Source organism: Aythya fuligula, chromosome 1 (genome assembly GCF_009819795.1).
Source record: "Aythya fuligula isolate bAytFul2 chromosome 1, bAytFul2.pri, whole genome shotgun sequence".
Classification (NCBI taxonomy): Eukaryota; Metazoa; Chordata; class Aves; order Anseriformes; family Anatidae; genus Aythya; species Aythya fuligula.
The window spans coordinates 111341275-111364411 of record NC_045559.1 but is presented as its reverse complement, the minus strand read 5'-3'; the positions used below and the strand labels follow the sequence as shown (position 1 = coordinate 111364411).

The 23137-nt window shown below is 44.7% G+C and overlaps 2 protein-coding genes across 3 annotated transcripts; both read right to left on the bottom strand.

Moving 5' to 3' along the window:
* Positions 1-7238: 7238 nt before the first annotated feature.
* Positions 7239-15618, bottom strand: SMIM11A (small integral membrane protein 11A). 2 transcript variants are annotated; one of them, XM_032184632.1, is made up of 5 exons: positions 15578-15618; positions 15081-15142; positions 10955-11060; positions 9194-9373; positions 7239-7420 (listed from the first exon to the last, which is right to left on the bottom strand). In XM_032184632.1, exons 3-4 carry the CDS (start codon positions 10973-10975, stop codon positions 9206-9208), a joined length of 189 nt encoding a protein of 62 aa, XP_032040523.1. In that variant the 5' UTR covers positions 10976-11060; positions 15081-15142; positions 15578-15618; the 3' UTR covers positions 7239-7420; positions 9194-9205. The 2 variants fall into 2 exon arrangements, with proteins under 2 accessions (XP_032040523.1, XP_032040531.1); XM_032184640.1 differs by lacking the exon at positions 15578-15618 and adding an exon at positions 15333-15419.
* Positions 15619-17557: 1939 nt separating this feature from the next.
* KCNE2 (potassium voltage-gated channel subfamily E regulatory subunit 2) lies at positions 17558-18066 on the bottom strand. Its single transcript, XM_032184607.1, has one exon. The coding sequence runs from the start codon at positions 18064-18066 to the stop codon at positions 17689-17691; it is 378 nt and encodes a 125-aa protein (XP_032040498.1). The 3' UTR covers positions 17558-17688.
* Between the last annotated feature and the right edge of the window lie 5071 nt (positions 18067-23137).

The following is a 23137-nucleotide window of genomic DNA, read 5'->3' as shown; positions in this document are numbered from 1 at the left end:
ACAGGTCTTCCTACAGTCACACCTCCGATGTGTTTTGATAATGGTTCCAGCTCTGTTGAGCCCTTCCCTTCAAAGGATATAAACTTAAAACAAAACAAAACAACCCACCATGCCAATAGTGCCAATAAAAGAGATAATTTTAAATCTGAATGTTACATTTCAGATGTATTCCTGGACTAGGCTGATAAGTTCCATACTTGCACTGAGAAGGGACAGTTAATTTGCCTTACTGCAAAATGGGCTAAAGCATGCCTAAGGCCCAGGTTAGCCTGCCTTCTGGATACGTTCCTCTGACATGGGAGGCTTCAGACCATGCCACAGATGGAAATGTCCTCAATTTTTAGAAAGACTGGGCTGCAAAATGAAATCTGTAGGTCAGGCCCATCTCTGACCCCCATGGAAGATCTGCTCCTGAACAGGGAATATGTCGGACCATGACTGATGCCAGAGGCCACAGCTTAAGGAAGCCAGAAGAATTTATTGTGCCTTGCCCATAACATAGGCATTAATATCTGTTATCAGCTCATTATGCCCAGTAGTTCATTACGCCTAGTGCCTTGCTTCTAGAAATGCTCTGCAATAAATATTTCAATGTCAGGTAAATCTTTTTTTAAAAGGGAAGTTCCTTTCTGAAGCCTAATAATTAGTAGTCGGTTCAGGCTTTAAAGCATGAAGAGTAGTTTGGTCTCTCAGGATAAAATACGGCATTCATCATTGCAGATTTTCCTTATCCATGACATCAATTCACTCTTCTTTGAATCCTGCTGGGCCCTGAGATGCAACGATTTCTCACAGAACTGAGTTCAAAAGATTACTTACGAGTGATGAAAAGTAGTGCTTCTTAACATCAGTTTTAAATGTGTTGCTTTTCAAGTTCATTGAATGCTTTCTTGTTTTTGTAAAGTGGCTCCCAATTTACTTTCTCCATGTAGCCAATTACTTTGCATGTGTTTACTGTGTACTTTTAAGACAGAAAACTAAAACCATGAAAACATAAATAAGTTATAAGATGATTCACAGGTTCACTAAAACGTTTCAATACACTGAGGAAAATCTGTGCAGTTTTTCTACAGTGTGTGGAAACTATCTAAATGAGCATTGTAATTTGGTGTGGCAGAGAGATATCTGAACAGGGAGTCTCATTTACCTTCAGAAGAATCTACTCGTATCATTCTCTAAAGCCGAAATATGAATATACAGGGAAAAATAACCATCTTTTCTCAGCATCGTGTTCATCAGCAAAAACATCTGTTCATTTTTATAAGCACGGAAGTAGCAGAGAATGGAAAATTAAGTGCTTCAAATTCAGGGCAGTGGGGGAGAAAAGGGAAGAGATTGGAGAGAGGCAGGAAAGTTTCAATTGTCACGGTATCACGGCCCTGAACAAAACTTCATATTGGCTTGAAGCAGGAATTTTGCCACTAAATATCAATGAATATGAAGTGGTGTGAAAAATCTGATGACTTCACTGCTCTATTCTGGATTTACATGAGAAGCAGCGAGACCAAACATGAACAGAGCAGAGCCCCAGACTGCTTCCCCACTGCAGCTCAGCCCTATGGGTTCCTCCTGCCCCCGGCTTACACAACTGTGGGTTCAGGGCTACGTTGCAACACTTATGTGCTGCTAGGGTGTGTCTGCTGCCATCTGTAATTCACAGTGGGGACCACGGGACCAGGTGCAGAATCACTGGCTGTCCAGCTGTTTCAGCAACGAGGAAGAACAGTAAGGAAGTAACTTCTTGACAGGAATTGATCAGTCTTCCCTAATTCATATTCTTTAGTAAAATGAGGGTGAAGCCTTCCTGAAAACAAGCATGAGGAAAGAAGTGTTTGATGGCACATCATCCAGAGAGCAAAGGAAAAACATCCTTTCCCTGCCAAGTACCAGGAAGGTTTGAGAAGGCCTCGCCAAACACCTTCACTCTTCCCAGCCTTCTCCTGGGAGGCTGAGGGCTGGTGAAACTTTTCTACCCAGTCATATTTAAAGTGAATGGAAACCTGTGGGCAGGAAAAGAACTAAGTCTGAAACCAAATGAACTTTGGTATTTTGTATAAAATCCTCTGAGATGAGTCCTCTTCTTTCTTCCTCCCTCCCCCTTTGCTGCTGCATAAGGGTAATTACAGCCCATGTTTTCTAAAAAACTTTGTAGCGCTTTGTACTGAAGAAAAATATTGTGGCTCATGCAGTTCTGACTCAACTGGCAATTTAGGATGACAAGCAATTCCTTTAACATATGACTAAACAATCTAATAGGAGGATGTTACCAAATAGCACGCACCTCATTCAAGAGCACTTGAAATAGCATGCATGAGTCCAATATCTTCTTGGTAGGATTTTAAATAGCTATTATTTTATTAGGTAGCTCTTGTATTGAGGCCCAGAGTGTTTGGCCATCGCAGGATGTCAAAGCAAACATCTTTGTTCCCATTCCCAGCTCTGTGACTGAAACGCACCACTAGAATAACACGATTAAAGTATCTTTGCATAAAGAAGAGAGGCAGATGCAAATGTGTATGTTGATGAGGCAGCTATAACAGATGTCCCTCTCTTCTAAGCTAGCTGGAATGCAAATCACCTGAATTTTCATGATGTCTCATTGACTAATTACTTCTAAATGCTTTTCCAAGCCTTGTCTTCATGGAAAAAAAAAAAAAAAAAAGAAAAAGAAAAAGAAAAAAAAAAAACACACTTTTATTTTCTTCCAGTTCATGAAGCAGGCCTGTAATGAATGGCTCAAAGCACTTTTTTTTTTTTTTTTTTTTTTTTCCACTATTTTCAAGTCTACTGTCCTAACAATATGCTGCAACCCAGAGCACAGATGGGGCAAATGCACTTAGGCCAAGAGCCTACAGAGACCCAAGTCAAGGATATAATGGTGGGACACAAGATTTGAGCTTCATGGACAGAGCAGGCAAAGTGGAGCACACTTCAGGCCATGCACGAGAACTGGGAGAAGGCTGGTCAGGCAATGGAAAGACAACTTTCAAAGCTCAGCCTCTGCCCCTGTGATCCTGTCCCTTGAAACCTCCTGCTGAAATGATCATACAAAGATAGAAAGGCACAGGGGAAAGAAGAAGGAAGGCAGGGACAACATTCCATGCAAGAAATGCAAAAGAGGAAAAACGCTTTAGAAAACAAATATACATAAGGGCCAGTCATTAATATGACTTACATGCCACTTATCCGCCAGTGTCTGACCTTTCTTGTTGGCTAGCTCTAAGCCTCCTCAAGTCAGTGATGAGGCCAGAGGAATATGAGTCACACCAAATCGAAAGAGCAATAGGACTGGAAAAGTGCTACACAAACAGAAGATGAGGCACTGGAGAGCAAAACCAACCAGTATGGAGAAATCGAGGAAGAAAAAAATGACAAAAAAAAAAAAAAGACACCCATGTTATGTTCCTAGTGATTGAATGGGAGCAGCCATACACGTTCTTCACCCTGTGACAGCCATCTCAAGAGCTTTTGGATAGACTGGAAACAGTCTCCCAGTGAGACACAGCCTTTGATGCCATTACAAACAGACATTTTCAATAGCTCTTTTATCAGATTCAAAGTGGGAGAAATTGATGCCATATGGAGATTCACATGAATACATGCCTAATCACTTATTTGTGCCCAAACAAACTTTTTCTCTACAGGAACATATGAGAAGCCCATTGCTGTGGGGATAACTATTCTGGCAGCTATCAGGTACTCCTGTTATGAAGTGGAAAAGAGGCAGCTGGTGCTCTGATTATACCCATGATAGAAGTTTGATTCACACATAAGCCAGTCAAGGTCCAGCTGAGCCTAAACGATATGCTGAGCTTGCTCCAGTAGCCAAAACGAACCAGCTCGAATAGCCAAAGTCAAGCTGTGTAATGATGTAGGTTGTGTGCAAACACGCAGCCACCTCTGAGTCCCTGAACCACGTGGCCACTTACAGCTATCCTTTCTGGAAATGACTTCTGGCACGTGTCGGAGGGTTGGGGGGATGTAAACGCAGGTTCCAGAAATTTTACTCGATGTGTCTCCACCCACTCCTGTGGGTTTTACACTTGCACAGCCATATAGCTTGGTTCATTTTCCGTGTGATCAGACTTGAGACTGTCACAGGGGTCAGGTTCTTCAAGTGAGGTCTGTCAGCTTCTCCCTAAACTTGACTTGAAGGCTGAGGTTAGTAAATAGGTAATGAACATGGAGAGGATGCAGCAAGTAGATGTGTCTTTGGAAGCAGTTCTGGGGAGGCTCTGGACAACTGGGCCTGGTGAAGGCTGAAACAAGAGAGGTGTGTGTCAGCTTAGTCTACTGGTTTCTCCCATGATGGAGCTGGCATGGATGCTCTGAGGGCATGTCACAGCGCTCCTCTAGGCCAGCGCAGGTTGAAAGTCAGCAGGTTGGCAGAGATTCTGACTGACCTCACAATGCTGAGCTCCTTTGTGCTGGAAGAGCCCTGTTCCAGCAGCCACTTCAGTCCTCTCTCTCAGAACCTGTGCAATATTTAGTGTTTTCCTTAAAATTAGAACAGCTAATTTATTACCTTGCAAGGATTTTGTCTTTTGTTTAGAACCACACAGCCTTCATGTAAGCAGAAGAAAGTGTAAAGATGCAAACACTAAAGGCTTTAAATAATTATTTTGTCAGCCTTCTTCAACTGGGCAGTATTGACAGCAATAACATCCAACAGTGAAACACCCATGCAAGTGAGGTGCTGCCTAAGATTAAGTTGTCCATCTGTACAACATGAGTGCTCTTTTTGAAGAGTCATTTTGGGTAACAGGGTGGGTGAAGGAAAGAATTTGTAGCTCTGGAAGCACCAGAAGAGTGTGACCTAGCTCGCTTTCTGAGATGGGAACATCTACAAAGGAAGCCTGTGTAGACTACCTGCTGTCCAACAAGCTGCAACCTCATGCACACTGCACTTCAAGACTCCCTCTTCTTGCTGCCTCCTTTTGCTTGCAGAAACTCAGATGAATTCTCTATTCCCCTTGTAAACTTGCCTAGACTAATGATATAATGCTTTTTTTCAGTAAGAAAACAGGCTTCGAGATCCCCAGCTGGATTCTGAACAGGAAACAAACAAATCTGAGCTGCTGTCTCCCCCCAGTGTCAGCATATTTTCTTGTTCAAGGCTGCCACTGCGGCACATACAATGCCCACGGGTAAAGAAACCTGCTGTAACCTACCCAGTGAAAGGAAACACAGGTATGTTCTCCTTGGTTGGCCTTCATAGCATTAGTCAAGTCTCTGTCCACATATACCAGAGAAGAAAAAATGGTTCAGATTTGGGAACAGATAAGATCTCTTCTAATTTTTGAACATACAGGATATCAGCCTGCTATGAGACCAGACCCATTACAAGCACTAGGGGTTGCCTAGACTGTATTGCTACTATGAAGGAAAAAAAAAATAAAATCCAGGTTGAAACCAGACCTGAAGCCTTAAACACACAAACAGGTTTTCAGATATGGCTGTGGATGCAAAGAGGTGGTGATGTGGAGCACTTCTGAGGAGACTCCTCGTAACTGCTTTTTTGTCCGTGTTCAATCCAGGAGCAAAAAATGGGCTCCTCGTGTTAATTCCAGCCCTGCACATGTTTAGCATGCTATGTCCCCCCAGATTTTAATACCAGTCTTCAGTACTGAAGGGAGGTCAATTGTTTTGATGCTAAATGACTTGCTTTAAAGGGAGATTGTGTGCCTTTGGTTCTGCTTATAGGGTGGCTTTACTGAAGGGGAGAAAAGCTCAGCTTTCAGATAAAATATACAAACAAACTACACAGCATTCTTACTATTGGTCTAGAAAAATCTACTCCTGGTTGAGATTCCAAAAAAATCTAGTGAGGCCAATATTCAAAGGCAAACAATGACTGCACGGAGCCAACATGCTGCTTGCTTTTGGGGCTGGAAGACACTACACAACCCTGACAATTTCCTCTTAAGGTTTGGGCACGTGGTTTAGCTAAACTTCTTGGTGTGTTTCCTTCAACAATTTCCCTCAAAGCTGTTTAATGGAAGTGGTTAGAAGAGTCTGTCCTCACCGAACACCACAGAGCCATTTAATTAAATTACCACTCAGTCCCATGTTTGCATACACAGACGACTGCTGAGACAGTGGAAGAAAACAGCTGATTTACAATAGTACTGAGAATTCCCCTGCCAGGCAGTCCTGACACTGCTCTAGGAAAGATACTGCTCTGTCTATCCCAGGAACAGGTTTCTGCAATGCCTACATTCCCTGGTCACCAAGGCTACTGCATGAATAGTGAGGTTTTAAAAATCCCTGCAGCTGATGGTGAGTAACCCAAGCACACCAAGAGCTGTCTGAGCACCAGTCGTGCCAGCTGCACACGCAGTCAGATAATGCTTGTGAAACGGGCACTGCGGCAGAGCATCCTTGCGTGACCACACCAGGCACCTCAGCCTGCAGCCACAGGGAGAGGGCAGGAGCGAGCTGTACCAGAGGCCTCCCATGTCCTGCTGGGGTCCCAAGGCTTCTCCAAGGGCCCTCCACCTCTGCTCTTCCCTCCTCCTCACTCTACACTGTCAGATTTCAGCATCATCTTCGCTTCCACAAGATACAAGGATCTGGAAAGTGCTTTATAATGGAAACGTGAAGGCAAACATATCCGTTGCCACTGCTACAGATGCCAAAAACTTTATTTCTGTGCAAAAAAAAAAACTTTTCTGTTAACTTACCATGACCAAGTTAGCTTACCCTCTGAGATCTGGTGTTATTGATCATGCAGGAATGGCTAGTAATGGCAATAAAAAACTGTCTCTATTTCCTAGGCCAAGTAACAAATAGTAAGTCATACACAGTTTTCAGACACTACACAAAGCAAAATAATAAAAGACACCTCCTATTATTAAATTTCACTAAAGGTTTTCATATTGACATTGTGATTTGCGTTATCCTAAGGTAAATCCCAGGTATGGAAAGTGGTTTGAAAAAGACCTGCCCTGAAAATCTGCTGTATTGGATTTGTTCATCCAGATTTAATAAAAGCCCCACAAGTCCAAGATTTATACCCCTGCAGGAAGCAGTTGGTCTGAAGAAACTACACAGAGACATCCCCATTTCCTTCTGCCTGTCTGTGTACCCTGCACACATCCATGATACACTCAGTGTTATCTCTTCAAAACCAGCCTCCTGCTTTCAGCTAATCTTTAAAAACTGCCTCCCCTGCAGCTCCAAAGTGTAGCATTTGAGTAAGCAATAACCAAGGCCATTACTTTTTTTTTTTTTTTTTTTACAAAGTTTTTTATTGCATAAATAGAGGCTTAGATATTTTGCTGTACGTATAAAAAGTTGAGATACAGTTTAAGTGAATGTTACTCTTGAGGGTTTTATTCCTTTGACACATCCTTCATCTACGGGAAGCCTTCGTTCTCCCAGGAAAGGAATCCGAGCAAGCTGCCAAGTGTCAGAAAATCTGCAGGGTGGGGAAACAGCAGTGAGAACAGCAGGCACGATATGCTAGCAGCACATGGGCTAAATCTGCCTGCCCACGTGGCACGCTGCAATCGGAGCTAATCACAGCTCCGCAGTGCTGACACGGGAGAACATTTTTAGGGCAGGAGCATTCACCCCTTCTCACAGACCCATTATAGAACGACACTCTGACGGTCCTAGAGACAGCAGAATTTAGGAAAGACTGGGCCTCTGCTGGGCTGTTCTGGGTGACCAAGAAGATTTTGGTCAGGGATGCTTTAATGCCAGTCATTCAACAAGGTCAACGACACACGCCAGACCCACAGGTCTTGCGGAATGAGCTCCTTACCCTGGTGCAGCAATCCTTTGGGCTATGGGCTCTGCCAGGCAGAACTCTCTGCAGCCCAGGGCTGCACACAGAGCACAATAAGGTCTCCTCATGAAAAGCAGCAGGCCTGCTCGTTCACAGGGCAGTGTGCCCTTGTGCCCATCTCCCATTTGTTTATTGCTAAAACTCCATATAACTTACACTGTCCGACTGACTCAGCCTAAGCTGAAAGTAAAATGTTCTCACAATATTTTCCTGTGGCTAGCTAAACTGATTTAAAGTAAGAATTTAAAATGGCAAGTTTGCCCAGACACGAGTCCTCAGTATGATGTAAACAGGGGACTGAAAAACACCTTTGTATTTGTTGGTTTTTGCTATGTGAGTGAACCGCTCTGTTCCCATGGTTATTTCCAGGCCCCATTTCTAGTCACAATTTCCACTCCCCGTTGCACGAAATAAGACAGTGATAGGTTTGAAATCAAAATTAGTAAACATTTCTAAAAACTGAAATTCTCTTCATATGTCAGGTGATGACCTCAAAAAGGAAAATTAAGTTTTCTAGCTTAGTGAAGAGTAACATTATATCAAACTCCCACTGAGTTTACAAAGGGCAGGCAGGAATAGAATTCCCATTTTGCTTCAGAACAGAGAAATGTGAAACGAATTGATACAAAAGTCACATATCAAGCAAGCCTGGGAACATAATCTTAGAACTAAACCACACTCATTTTACTAATGGATTTGATCCAATCAGGCAATGATTGCTTAAACTTTCAAAATAGTGAGAAGGAATCCAACATGGGGATTGAAAACCCCAAACTTCAGAAATGTAACTATGTCCATTTAGCATTTTATGCAGAAAGATGTCCATTTTTCACAGTGAAGTATGGATGATGGGTGTTACATTGTATAACCTGCAGCATTTCTGTTACCTTGAGAAGCTTCGTGGCATGAGATTTGGCCCTTCAAGCTGAACCATCAACAATTTGTCATGTATTCAACTAACATGGAATGGCTGACTCTTTTCTATCTTAACTACGTGACTTAAGGCCAAGGGGTCTTAATACACCATTCTGTCTGACATAGCCTCTCATGCAATTTTTGCCCCAATTTAACCATCTCTTTGTTTATCGGGACTTCCTGTGCAATTAGTTGGGCATAAAAAATTCAAGGTGATTTAGAACAGAAAATGAATATTGTGCTAAGATCCCCTAACCCACAAACAATGGCTGACAAGTTGTTTGGTAGTAACTGCATTTCTTACAAAGATGCGGCATGATTTGGATGTGTAAATAAACTGAAGCACCACAGGAAGCAAGTATTAGAAGGACTCAGATAACTGTAATAGTTCTAACTGCACAATCCAAATGTATCCAAACCAAAACATAATGGGATTAATATAGCACTGTCATTATCAAACACCAGGATGTCAAATAAATTCTATACCTGAGAGACTCTTCAATCATCCTTCTTCTCTGCTTCTCTTTTCAATTTCTCTTCACGTTCCCTCTTCAATTTTTCTTCAATTTTTTTGCTCTGGTACATTTTTACGCCAGCAAACGCTAAGCAAAGAATCAACGTTTTAGCTGCCAAAATGTACATCAGCAGTGGGAAATTCTCCAAAGCCTGAAATACAAAACAATATATTTAAGCAGTTACTGGAACAATTGTACAATTAAAAATTATTCTACAGGGTTGCTATATAGCTTCCTAGAGCAATGGCATTATTCAAAGCAATGGTAATGTTCCTCTGTTGACACTTTTTTTTTTTCTGTAGGGAATTTTAGACTAGGTATATAGCCCAGGGGGAAGGGCAAAAACAGGTTCACTTTACTCAAGTTTGCATATGAAACTCTTTTGAACAGGTCTTTGTTGCTTTTGTTTTCGTTACAGGAAATGGAATATTGGCAAAAGCTGGAGCTGAAAAAAGGAAAGAATTAGGTATCTTAGGATGCTTATAAAAGATAAAATGCTTCTGAATAATTTTGATATCAGTGATGGAACCATGCATATCAGCTGTCAAGATAAGGTTCCTGAATGTACTTCTGTCCTCCTAGAAATTTTAATCTGCGCGAGTTTTGCAATTAACTTGCCCAAGTATAAAAGGTATAGACAAATCCCTTCGAACCACAGAAGTAAAAAAGACACAGCCTCCAATTATCCAGTTTCAAGAGTTTTTAATGCCTGGAACCAGAGAAATTGCACAACATATTCCTATGTTATAAAAGCACACTTCGTAAGTGCATATGGAGTGGAAAATAAGATGCAAATGGTAACTCTGAAGTCAGAATACAACGAGAGCTGCACAGGCACTCAGCGAAAGATGTCAATTCCAGAAGGATATTGAAGGTGCATGAACTTCCCAGCACACTGGTTCAAAAAGCCACCTGGCCAGCAGGATCAGTCCAGCTTTTTAGTGATGCACAGTAGGTTCACAGTGTAAGTCCTCCCTTGGCAAGCCTCCCAGTAGCCCCCCTGTACCCTTAGAAGGCCTTCCAGCACCTCATAAAGCTGTTTGGCCATTGTCAAATACTTAATTTTAAAAAGCCTTGCATCCACACTCCATTAGCATGTGCCTTTAAAGTCTGCAAATGAGAGGCTCTTAGAACGCAAAGCTGCATGCTACCTTTGACATCAGGCCACTCCATTCTAATTTTGCTAAAAACATCATTTTTAGTGGCAATCTCTTTAAACTGCAGCTCTCCAGCACCAGAGAGGTAGAGCCAAGGCTTGTGGTTAGCGTTGCTTTTATGACAAATGGTCTAATTGAACATGTTAAAATTGGTAGTGCACGAGGCACTTGCTCAGACATTTCCATGCCTCACATGCGTACCCCGCAGAGTGCTTATGGCCCCAAGGTACTAAAAGATACAGCGGAGAAACCACCCTCCAGTAACAAAAAGAGCTGAGGAAAGAACAGCCAGAGAAAAGCCTAGAAAGAGGAAGGCCAGGAGGAGCAGAGGTGAGCAGAGCAGAGCACTGCTCTCAGGTTCAAGGTGTGATGCCCCAACCTGCAAGTGTGTCTGGCAGGAAAAGGACACCAACATCGACTCCCCTGACCCTGCGGTGCAGAGAGTGCGGTGGTTAAGCCACCTCCACCTAGGCAAGGGAAGCACCTTTAAACACAAGACCTACCCAACCACATCTCAGATCCATTTCCTTGAAAGAGCAGAAGTTCATTGCTTCATGAATGTGAAACATCCTCACCTTCCAGTTAAACGCCACCATCCTGGCTGCGGACCGATCCTGCCTGTCCGGCACCCAGCACCGACGAGCGTCACACTTCTAATGGCACAGACCAGGGCAGAAGCATCTTGAAGAAATGGAAATTAAAAGAAATAGATATTCAAAAAAAAAAAAAAAGAATTAACCCATCTGTTTCTAATCTGCATGTCCGCCCAGCACCTCTCTGAGGGGCTCGTCTGCTGCCCAGCACCCAGCAGGGTATCTGCGCCACGTGGCTCAGCAATGACCTTCGTGGGCCTTTTTGGGGCTGAGTGACAGGAGCAATGTCCATGTGGGGTGCTGCTGAAGGACAGGGGCTTGACGGGCACCGGGCAAGTGCCGCACTTGTGCACAGGGGAGGCTGTACTTTCACCGCACACAGCACATCCCAGCAGCTGCCTGACTGAAAGCACAACGCTGCTGCTTTCAAAAGCCTGGCGTGTGTGCACATCGAGCTGCCTCACTGGTGGCTGAGATGTAGAGGACAGAAGCACACCCAGAATTGCTTCTTGCGTTTTTTAAGCCCATCTGCCCTGTTCGAAGCCTGAATGCCTAATGGATTCTGGTAGATGGTACCATTTCCCAATTCTTTCCTGTTTGCTCCTAAATTAATTTTTCAGTACAGCTCACAGCAACACCTCAGAGAACCAGCCAGTCAGCCGATCCCTCAGGTGGGCAATGTACATTTCAGAGCTGAACTCTGGGACTGAGAAATGCCCGAGGGGATGCCAAAGGCTGCAGTACAGAGCTGCAACGTTGCCCTCTGGTCTCTGCTGCTGCTCCAGCGGTGCTGACGCCGTTTTAGCTGCTGGATTTCAAATTAAGCTCACTTCCCTGCCTGAGCACCCCAAGGGATTTCCTGTATGTGGAACAGCAGAGTCACTATTGGAAAGCAGAAGCAAGGCTTAGTCAAAACCTTTACTGGCAGCCAGGCTGAGCAAATCACCACCACACCTCAACAGCTGCTTCTGACCCATCTTCACAAACAGGGAATCAAGGAAATGTTCTTGCAGCTCCTGTGCAGCTCAGGTAGGCATCCTTAGCTGCCACACTGCTCAGGGAGCAGAGGGAAGCCCTTCTGTTCATCCTAAAGAAGCCCTCAGAGAAGCATTCCCAAGCTTGGAGGTGGTAGCCCGTCTCACACCAACCACATGGCTCAGTGCACATCATGGGGTGTTCCAGGATTATATCCCACCAGGGCAGATTCAAGTCAGGAATATCAGAAGCTGTGAGGTCAGCCACTGTTACCAAAATCTAACTATATTTGAGCAGTAGAGTGGCCAACTTATTTGTCATTCTGTATTTACTGTGCTGACCCTGAGTTGTGCAGCTCCCTTCTCTTGATAAAATGTCAGGGTAGCTGTGAAATAACAAGTCAGTAGTGTTTCACTTACAAAAAAAAAAAAAAAAAAAAAAAAAAGGCCTTAAAACTTCTAACATTTCCTCCAGAATTCCAGTCACCAATAAAATTTAAAGTCCCCTGCCAGATGGTCACAGACAAAATCACCCATCAGAGCACAATTTGGTTCTCAGTGCATGGTCCAGATTGCTACATGTTTCTCAGGAAAGCCCAAGGTATAGAAGCCTGGCCTGCTGTGAAGAGGCTGAACTTCCCAAGTGGTGTGTCCTCATCTCAAAACCCTGACTTCAGTGGGGACTTCATCATCAGCCACAGCCTTCACTCTTCTCCTAAATTGCTTTAAATTCTGTGACTCAGTTGGAATCAATTTTGCAACACGTTGTAAAGAGGCATGAATTCAGCCATTCAAACACATGCCAGCATCTGGCATACGATGCTGAAAATGGAGTCTTAGTGATTTTTACGTACAGAAGAAGGTTTTGACTCAGCACACGTTATGCAAGCCCATCTGTGGGGTCTGATTGTAGGGTACTGTCCCACTGGTGAGAAGCAGCATATAACGCGTATCACAGTGTGCACTCCTGCAAACGCTTGTTTGCAAGGCGATTATCTAAACATTCAGCACAACATTTTAATATTTCCGCTCTGCTGAGACACAAGCCTGAATCTGCTTTGATTGTGTATCTACTAGGAGTAGCTGCAGTGAAGTCACACAGCACGGCAAGCAAAGAAATTCTCCCTTTGTTCTGAACTACGGTGTTTTAGTCTAAAATGCTTTCTGTGAGAGCTGACACTTTTGGTGGGCTGTCCTTACAGTGTCATCTGCGGCTGGAACTGAGTGGGGAAGCCACCGCTCTCTCCCTGTTGCATTCCCACATCCTGTGCCACCAGCCTCCAGTGGCCATACACTTCTCCCCACTTCTCCTCTTGACTCTTCTGATCTCCATCTTGATTCAGACCTTATTAAATATAGCTGAAACCCCAAGACAGAAAAAAAAAAAAAAAAAAAGGGTGGAGCTGGGACATAGGGTGGAGAGGAGAAAGTGGAAGAGAAAATGGCCAGATTCACTTCACGCTGAAAAGTAACGTTTGTTACCACTGACGTTGTTAATTCAGAAGTAAAAAGCTCAGACACTGTATTTTCAAGGTTGTGATATCTTAAAAGCAAGCAGGCAAATAAACAGCTGAAGTTTCGTGTTTGCCTTTTCCAGAGGCAGATAAGGCAAAGATAGGAGTTCAGAACACATCTACAGTCAGGCATTGTTCGTTCCCCGAGAAAATACAGGCTCCCTTAACAAACACTGCACTACCGGGAACGGAGAGCGGGCCCCATGGAAGGTCACTATTACCTTCTCTCAGAAGCAAGAAGGTCTCATGCTGAGCCATGTGAGAAAGAACTGGGAGCACTAGGCTCTGCCTGAAGCTCTGCCAGAGACTTCATAATCTATCCATCACATACTCATACGCTCCTATGCAGGGCAAGGATAAAATGACTTCACTCTCACACGTGTCTGTGGCCTTCTTCCCTGTGACTGCACTTCACTATCACCAGCCTAATTACACTCAGACCTCTGTGAAGCAGATCAAACTACTGCAAACAGGAAAGGGAAGAGAGAGTCTGCCCGTGCCATGCACCCTAGCTCTGTACTCGCAATCCTCCATCAGCTCCAAATGCTGTGAGGTCTGCTGGGTCCAGAGCCGGCAGACAGGGTCACCAATGCAGCACTAGAGGCTCGTGTCCTCAGCAGGGCTAACGAGCTCCCAGGGAGGGCTGCATCAATTCCCTGAGCTAGCTTTTAGCTGATGCCAGCCCCAGGATCTCTGCCCAACGCTGTGTTGTGCAACACAGACCACCCCGGACAGACTGACTTGGGCTCCAGTCGGATGGGAAGTCTGTGGTGGAGCACAGAATTGAATCCAGATCTCTCAGCCACTGAATTATAGCTTCACTCCACCACAGCAACCACATCACAGCCCAGCCACTCATGCCATTGTTTTCTTACGCAGCAGCAGAATATCGACTGGCCTGCATGCTCCAGAAAACTTCCACACAGGCATCTGGGTGCTCACAGCCCCACTTGAGTTGTCTTGGCTGAATGTCTCACTCAGCCTGCCAGTAACTCCATCTACTCAACAGAATGGGACTCGAGATATTCCTCTGTCTGCTGGGGGTTTCTGAGCGCCTCCTTCTTATTCACTTTGTGGAAAGCTATAAAAGTCACCAGCCACAAGGCCTCAGAAAGCAGCGAGCTACTTAAGGGAACTGATGCATTTAAAACAGGGTGATGGCTGAATATTCCCTGAGCTAGAAAAGGGACGTTTCATTACACCTGTCTCTTGTTGCTGCTTTCTTTAAGGCTTGTTTTTCAGGAATCAAAATGCATGCTTTCCACCTGGACAGTCACTGGAGGATCTACCACTGCCTGCTGCGACATGCATCAGGCTCAGCATCTGCAAGTCAGGATCGAGCCTCCTCAAAAGAGGGAGGCTGTTGGGCAGAGGAAAAAAGCAGTAATATGAGAAACACACTGAGCACTGAGAAACACAGTGGAGGCAAGTGGAAGCCAGAGGTGCTACACTAAGAGTCCATCACAGACCTGTGCACACTTACAGCCTGCATGAGTATGTATAGATCGAGACACCACTCTATAAAAAGGCCTGTGTAATCACTCAACTTAATATGGGAATTCCTAATCTGTCTCCAACTCAGGAACATCACAAACACAAAGCCGTATAAGACCTTCATACCTGAAGAAGCTGAAATGAAAATACGAGTGATTCCTCGGGCGGCTCCTTACACGCTCCAGCCGCTGTAAAGTAAGCACAGAGCAGACGGGAGGTGTCAGTGAGGGCATCCAGATAAAAGTAAGACCAAACCAACCCCCAAAACCATCGGTGGCACATCTGCACCTCGGCTCCCCGTCACTCCAGCCACATCGCTTGCTGCCACCGCCTCGCCCCCTCCCCACGCAGCCCTCCCACCCGAGTGCCATTTGCAACCAGCGATGGCTTCAGATCCCTCTCCGCTAGATTTATTTCCTCCATCTCCTTTTACGAGGACGAACCCGGGGAGGGCAGGCAGGCCGCGGGGCCGGCTGCAGGGCTGGGGTAGACCAGGCCGCCCTGCGGGGCCCCGACCCGGCCATCGGTGGGTCCCGCCCGGCCGCCGCCGCCACCCCCTGCCCGGCGCCGGGCGGGTGAGGGAGGGAGGGCGGCGGGGAAAGCCCCGGCCCCGCGGCTCGTACCTCAGCGGGCGGCCATGGCTGTGGGCGGGAGGGACTACATCTCCCAGCAGCGGCAGCGCCCGGCCCCGATGGGGAAGTGCCGCCGAGGGTTTAGGATGTGCAGTTTGTGAGGGAGCGGTGAGCCCCTCCAGACCCTAAACTCCACGAGGAGCAGGGCTTTGCTTTCGTTTTCCTGTGAGATGTTCTGCACAGCCTGGGGATGTGTGCTGAGGGGGGGACTGCGTCTCTTCCTGAAACATTTGAGCTAAAGCACTTTGCCCCCGCGTCCCAAGGGCAAAGCCAGGCTGTGTCCTCGTCCCCAGTTTTGCTGGTCTGCAAGCAGCCAGCAGTGGGGCACGGCCAGCGGTGGAAGCTGCCACTTATTTCTGATGGCGAGCGTAGCTGCTGCTGAAAATGTTGTTACAGCCGGACGCTTTCTCTGGGCACACCTCTGCCGTCATACCCTGCCAAAAGCCACATCCTTTCCCCAACCACACCACCTGTGTAGCCAGATGGCCACCAGGCTCCCTCCACCTCATTGAACACGATAACTGCACCCTTACAGCCTGCGGGCCACGAGGATAAGCAGCAAGCAAAGTGCTTCCACCCAGAGGTGGGGCACAGTCCTAAAGAGAGCTTCAGGGCTGGCAGACACCCATGGGTCACCCAGGGGAGATGGGAGGAACAGGAGTGTGCTTGGTGGGGAGATACCAGCAGTCTGCCCTAGGACCCGAAAAACCTTTGCTAGCACTCAAGGTCCCAGACAATTAAAAGACTTGTTATTATGCCAGCTAAAGGCACATCTGGAGCACGACAGCATATGCTGTGCCAAATCTCAAGACCAGTCTCCTAAACAAGCCAAAGCTTCCCAACAAAAGAAGCACTTTACTTTTTCATTTCTTCTTAATTCGAGTGAGGCAAACTTGTCAGGAATGCAGTGGCAGGCATGGCTGAAGTGTTTCAGCCAAAACTTTATAAAAACATACAACAAGCCCACACAATCAACAGCCAGCAAGGAAGTTTTAAGCTTAAGCGGTTTAAGTCTGGCAACATGAATAGGAGCTGAACCCAGAGCCTTACAAAAAGAAGCGTGTTTTAATACCAGAAGTGTTACCAGCTCTGCTTCTAATTATTCCAAGAGCCAACATTATGGTACTTTAGCAGCACAGGAGAAGATAAACCATCTTGAAAATCCATTTCTCGGCCAGTGCAAAGCAGTACCCAACATGGGAAGCCCTTAGAAAGCACATCAATGGGACAGCCATGATAGCTGGGCATAGAAATTCCCCTGAAAACCACAGTGGGAGCCCAGTGGTTTGCACTAATGGGTTGCATCCCGCTAGTAGTGATGTGGCCGGTGCTGCCATCAGCCAGCTTGCATCCCAGATTGCTAGATCACTCTGGAGAGCTGAGGAGCAGCAGAAGAGAGAGCTTGGCTAGCCATGGACTTGAAGAAAGATGGTGAACCTCTAGAAGCTGCCCTGCACAACCAGAATATGCTGTTAGATGAGACTGCTAGTGTAGCTGCACTTTTGCATAAACCAGGCCTCCTCAGAAGGCCTTGAGTCAATCTTTGCAGCCAATGAATAACAACAACAAAATAGGAGCCAGATCATTAAAATAATTGTTTGGCATAAGTGAGTGTAGATATAGGTTACCTCCTGTGATTCATACCACAACATATTGTTCAATGAATAGATAGAGGTTTAGATATTTTGTTATACAGATTCATGTTATTTTTAAGATGGGCTTAAGTCATACACTTTGGATCTAAATCAGCACTGTTGACCACTTGAAAATTCGTAGTTATTTTGTGGCCTGTTTTTCAGTAATCCAGATCTGCTTCTGGATTTCAAAAAAATGCTAAAAAAAATCCAAGTTATTCTTTCTCATGGCTTTATTTTCCTGAAGAACAGAATATCAAAGCAAAGCACAATTATGCATTTTTCTTGGGTGTTCCCCAGAGCAGCCATGCCAAATTTCTCACAGAAAGCAGCCACGTTGATTTCCTCAGCAGTCTGTTCCAGCTTGACCTGTGTTAAGCTAATAAACATTTTCACAGCTATGTATAATTTCAGTGAGATCCCTGTATGTGGCTTAATGATTTCCTCATTGCCGATGTTTCCAAAACGTCAAGGTGATCCAGGGCTTGTTTTGTCCCTTGCACCAAAGTTTTCATGGATCACACACTTGAGGTCTTCTCGATTCAGAACCTGGCTTTTATACTTCTCACCCCAGTCCTCAACGATGTACTGATGATAAGGGTCATGGGAGTGCTCTCGCCTCTTTGATTTCACAGTACTCACCAAAATTGCCACAATAATGAAGGAGAACATACCAATCATCACCATGAGATAAAGGATAACATAGTCAAAGTTTTCAGCATCAACCTTGGCTTGCAGTTCGTCTGCTGCTTTTGTCATGTTTTTCCTCCAGCCATTCATGTAAGTGAGAAAAGTTTCCTTGAAAATATCTTCCACCGCCCAAGTGAAGTTCCGTATTTCAGCCATCCTTCCAAGTTACAGGTACTAAAGACAACATGATACTTATTTTAATCAAAGATCCATAATATAGCAATTACATTCATTTGTTTTGTCCACATTATGTAAATTAAATAACACCTGCCACTTGCTGGTGAAAATGTAAAACCAATATTAGACCAGCTAGAATCCCCATCTCTGAGTGATTCAACATGTTCAGAGGCCCAAGGAGGTCTTACTTCTCACTCAGGTCATTTCCAGTCTGTTAGAGTCCAAAAATGCCTTGGTGAAGTGCAATGAGCTCATATCACCCATGTTACAGGGGTTCAGGCACGCTGACTCCCCTACTGAAGTGAAACACTGCATGAAGAAAACACATTTCACCCAGGAAAAGACAAGATATACATTGGGTTTTCTAAAGGGCAGCACAGTGCCACTCCAAGCAGTTGCCCAGGATCTCTCCACAAAGGATGTGACCTTCCCCATTTCCTCTTTGGTCTCACATGTTAGATCTGGTGTGCAGGCTGAGTAGTGCTGCAAAGCCACATCTCTCCTGCCCCTGTCCCAGCCCCCCAAGCTTGCCCAGTCTGACTCAGCTGCTGCTAAGAAAGCCATGCAACAGGTCTCTATCTCACAGGAGGTATCTCCCTTCTGCACAGGGGCTAGGTTGCCCCAGTTTTGTATGGGCATGGTGCAGATACCCCTGCACCATGGCCTGTTGGGATCTGTTTTTTTCAATAGTCTTTATCTAAGGCTGGATTTCAGTGCTGCTAGCAGAGGTGCAAAGGGTAGGAGAAAGAGACAGCTGAGGCTTCTAGACCATCAACCCCTGAGCAGAGCAATAGGGTGGGGAGACAACTCCTCAGCAACTGATGACTTAGCTCAAATAGTCACTTTGTGCTGATCCATTTGGGCTTACTCAAATTGAGCTGGGTCCAGGGCAGAAACTCTCACATAACTCCACTGAAGGAGTTCTCAAGGAGCTCTGAGAAAAGCTGCTGTCCTATTCTGCTTTTCCTACATAAATAGGAGGGTGTGATTGGATTGCCCCCTGCTAGCCTTCAAAAAAGGAAAGGGTTTGGTGTAGCATTTCAGTCTGATCCTCATTTATAACACCTGTACTTCCCTGCTTCAGCCCAGATGAGTCCTACAACATGTGGCAAAGCTTCCACAAAACATCTCTCAGTCTCTGTAGTCTCCAAGCAATGATGAGTTTACTACAGCCTATGGTAAAGGGTGATGGATTTTCATCACTAGTACAAAATTATTGTGTCTTTTCAACTTGAGTTCAGCAGTCTGCCTTCCTCTGCTTCTTAGACTAGCCTTGCAATGTCCTCATGCACAGAACAGGCATGCACATGCAGAGAAGCACACTTATACACATGCATGTATATCTCTGTATGATTAGACACACACACTCAAACATGCAGGATAAAGGCAAGCTAATGGAAGCAAGCAAGATCTAAGGAAATCCAAGCCCAAACTGTCTTGAAACTATTTTTATTTTTTGTGCAAAATCTCTCTGCTTGTTCTTTCATTCAGAAAGAAAATTATTACGCTTTTCAATATGAAATAAAAAATTACCAACAGAAACTTACCTTTCCTGTGTCCTTTACTAATAAGATTCACAATAACAACCAGGATTTTCAAACTCCACTGGATAATACAGTGATACTCAAAAAAGGAATAGAGGTATCTTAAACTTCAGGTAGCCTCCAGCCTGCTGCAAGGCTTTAAGCACTAAGTAAGTGCTTTGTACTGCACACTTTATATTAAATTAAATGCTAAATCTAATCTCACCTGGAAAGTCAAATATTGGCTGACAGCTTACATCAGTCATCCTGTCAGATGCTGAGTACCACTCTTTATGCTTATTACTGCAATTTCATATATTGTAAAAAAGAAACAGTGCTTTCTAGGGGTTTACAACTTGGTCTTTTCTGACCCAAACAAAAGAGTAAAGATATATTCTATAAAATAATGATAAGAATAATAATTCCATTCACTGATATGGACACAAGAGACTGAGCACTGATTAGGCACTGTAAGAGGCCTGCAGGGCTGCTAGCACCCAAAGGGAAGAATTTTGTACTTCCTCACTTCCATAGGGAGCTCAGACTTGAGTCTTCATTTCTTTTTCTGGTCTCTTTCTCCTTCCCTTGTTCCATGTTTCCCCTGTCCTTTGCCATTAACAAGACCATGGCCTTTCTCTCCCTTTCTGCTGGATCCCCCACATTTTGCTTTTCCATTTCTTTCACCAGGGATGTGGTTGTTAGTGACCAGCCCCTCCATGAAACCTATGTTGTGAGAAGCTGCTCCCCCAACACAGCCAGGACCAGCCTCTCTGAGCTGTGCTTTTTGTGTATCTCACTCATGATCAGGAGTGTGAAAAGACAAAAACCCACATTAAAAAAAAAATAGGCAGAATTAATTAATGTTGATTTTATTTCTCAGCAAACATGCTGACACCTCACCGAAAGTCACTGAGTCACACCTTAGTGAAATGAGACAGCTTCGGTTTTAGTCAGCAGTGGTTCCTGGCTGTGATGGGGAGATTCAGCAGAAGGGGATTAGGGTGAAGATGCAGACATCCAGAAAGTGCTCCACAAGCACACAGGCAGGGACAGACTCCTTGTAAAAAAAAAAAAAATATATCTTCATTTTCCAGGTAGACCTGCCTAAGCAATTTGCAGAGAAAACAGTTTCGCAGGTAGCTCTGCTTTGAGGAAGATAAAGCAAACATGGACTACCACTGAATCAACATCATACATCAGAAAAAGGGAGATATGCACCTGGTGTTGAAAAGTGCTAATCCCCGAGGAAGCCCCGCTAGTGCTGTGCTGCTGACATCGTCATGGTTACTGCTATCATTTCTTCCGGATGATTTTCTGTGCACAAACACCTCCCAGCATGGGGGTGAGCTGCTGGCAGTGTTTCCTCTGTGATCCCACACACCTCTCTGGCAGTTTCATACATGCCCTCAACGTCAAAATAGCTGGCAAACTGCTCCTGCTTGCTTTGGTGAAACCCCTAAGCCAGAGGAGCCACTGCAAGCACAGCCAGAGATGAACCCTACTTGTTCCTGGCTGTTTGAAGGCAGTGGGAGCCTCCCAAATGCAGGGCCATGAGCTGGGACATGGGAATGAGAGAGGAGGCACAGCCCTGGAGGTTAGGCTGCAAGCAGAGCAGCTTGGGAACTGCTGCCCTGGGCTGCCAATAAGCAGGTGACAGGATTTATTGCTTCATGAGCCAGCCTCTTCTGATGCCTGTTCCTGGCCAGTCCTGCTTGGCCAATACTCGCAGGCATACATTCACACACATAGACATATATACATACATAAAAGATGCATGTTGTGAAGCAGACATGGAGTTTAACTGCCTGCTCTGTTCTCAACCAAGCAAGAAGAGTCCTTGAATAATCCCACTCTGCTACGTGTCCCCCTGAAGGTCACATTTGCTCGGGGTTTGTTTAGTCTCTACACCAATGAGGTGATCAAGGACAGGCAGTGTGAAACTGTTGGAGAAGGAGGGGCAGCCAAATACCTTGGTTAAGAAACACAACAGCTGTAATATTGGTCTCTGTTTGGGACAGCAGTAGTAAAATGCTCCTGTCCTCAATAGAGAAAGGTGGGAATGCTTGAGCCTCCTGCACCCACCCCAAGAATGGCTAGGTCATGGCAATTGTGTAAGGTCCCTGATGACTGGAAAAAGGCAAATATCTTTATGCTTCAGAAGGGCCATGGCAGCCCAGGGAGCTGCAGGATGCTCAACCACGCCTCAGACTTCGGGAGGATTAAGGGGCAAATCTTGCTGGAAGCCATTACCAGGCATGTGAAGAACAAAAGGTGATTGGGAACAACCAGCTTTGGTTTAGCAAGGGCACAGTGTGACTGACCAAGCTGATTTTTTTTCCTGTTATGAGAAGATGGTTTCAGTGGATGAAGGCAGAGTGGTGGTGTTCACCACCTATAGGATTGGAATGGGATGCTCAATTTTACCTGTTTCTAATAGAAAATGAGATTTACAGAAGATTATTAATATTGACCTTTGTCACACAAACAGAAACATCTCCCTTCATAGGAGCTTCCAGTATGCTGTCACCTTTTTGACATTCATTAGTTCTTTCCCTATATTCTTTAAAATAAACAGTCAAAATTTACTCTTCAGTTTAAATCAGCAGCTGATATATTTATATGCAGATTTTACATTTTTCTTCCCTTCATATTAAACAATTAATGAATTATAACTTAAGATCATTAATTATATAGACTTAATTCTCAGAAACAAAAGAATATAGCTCTTAAGCACTGCTATTGGAGAGGTAGGAGTATCCTCTAATACTTATCTATGCATTTTTTCTTCAGTATTTCTTCTGTTCTGGCTAAGTCATAATACTGTACCCATTCACTGTGCCTCTCAGACCTTTGCATACACAGGTTTAACCCACAATCTTTTCAGCCTTTAACTACTGATACGCTATACTGCTAACTACTGATACATAAAGTGCTGATAACATTTAATTAGTTTCCCCACTGCCTCACTTTTTACCTTCCTGATACCCCTCCTAGATTCATTCTATTATTTACACATTTGCCTAATAGAGCATTAGTGAAATCAGCAATTCTGTCCCTCGGTCTGGCTGTTTCTTTTCAAGCTGTTGCTCTGCAGAGGATCACCCAGTAAAACAGAGTCCTACCAAGGCCATTATGTTATTATAGTTTGTCCTTAACTGTGAGTGCCAAAGTCTTTCCTCCTAAAATTACTCAAGATTACATCTACTACTTCCATTTGAACTATTTTTTCCCCACAGTGATTTTTCTTTATAATCCATTTTTTTTACTACATCTTGGGACATTTTCCAGCTCTTCTGGTTTATCTTAACAGCATTGGCAATTAAAGATGCTGCCTCCTTACATTTTATTCCACTTCTGTTCTTCTAAGTCTTTTATCTGTTTCCCGCATTCTTATGAGGAGCCTCTGCAGTGGGCCAGCATGTGCAAGCTACCACCTCTGCTGGAGCTTAGACTTCCACCTCCCACCTCTTAAACATTTAACTCTTATGCCTCTGTTTGCCATTCCCATGAGCAACTCATTATCACTT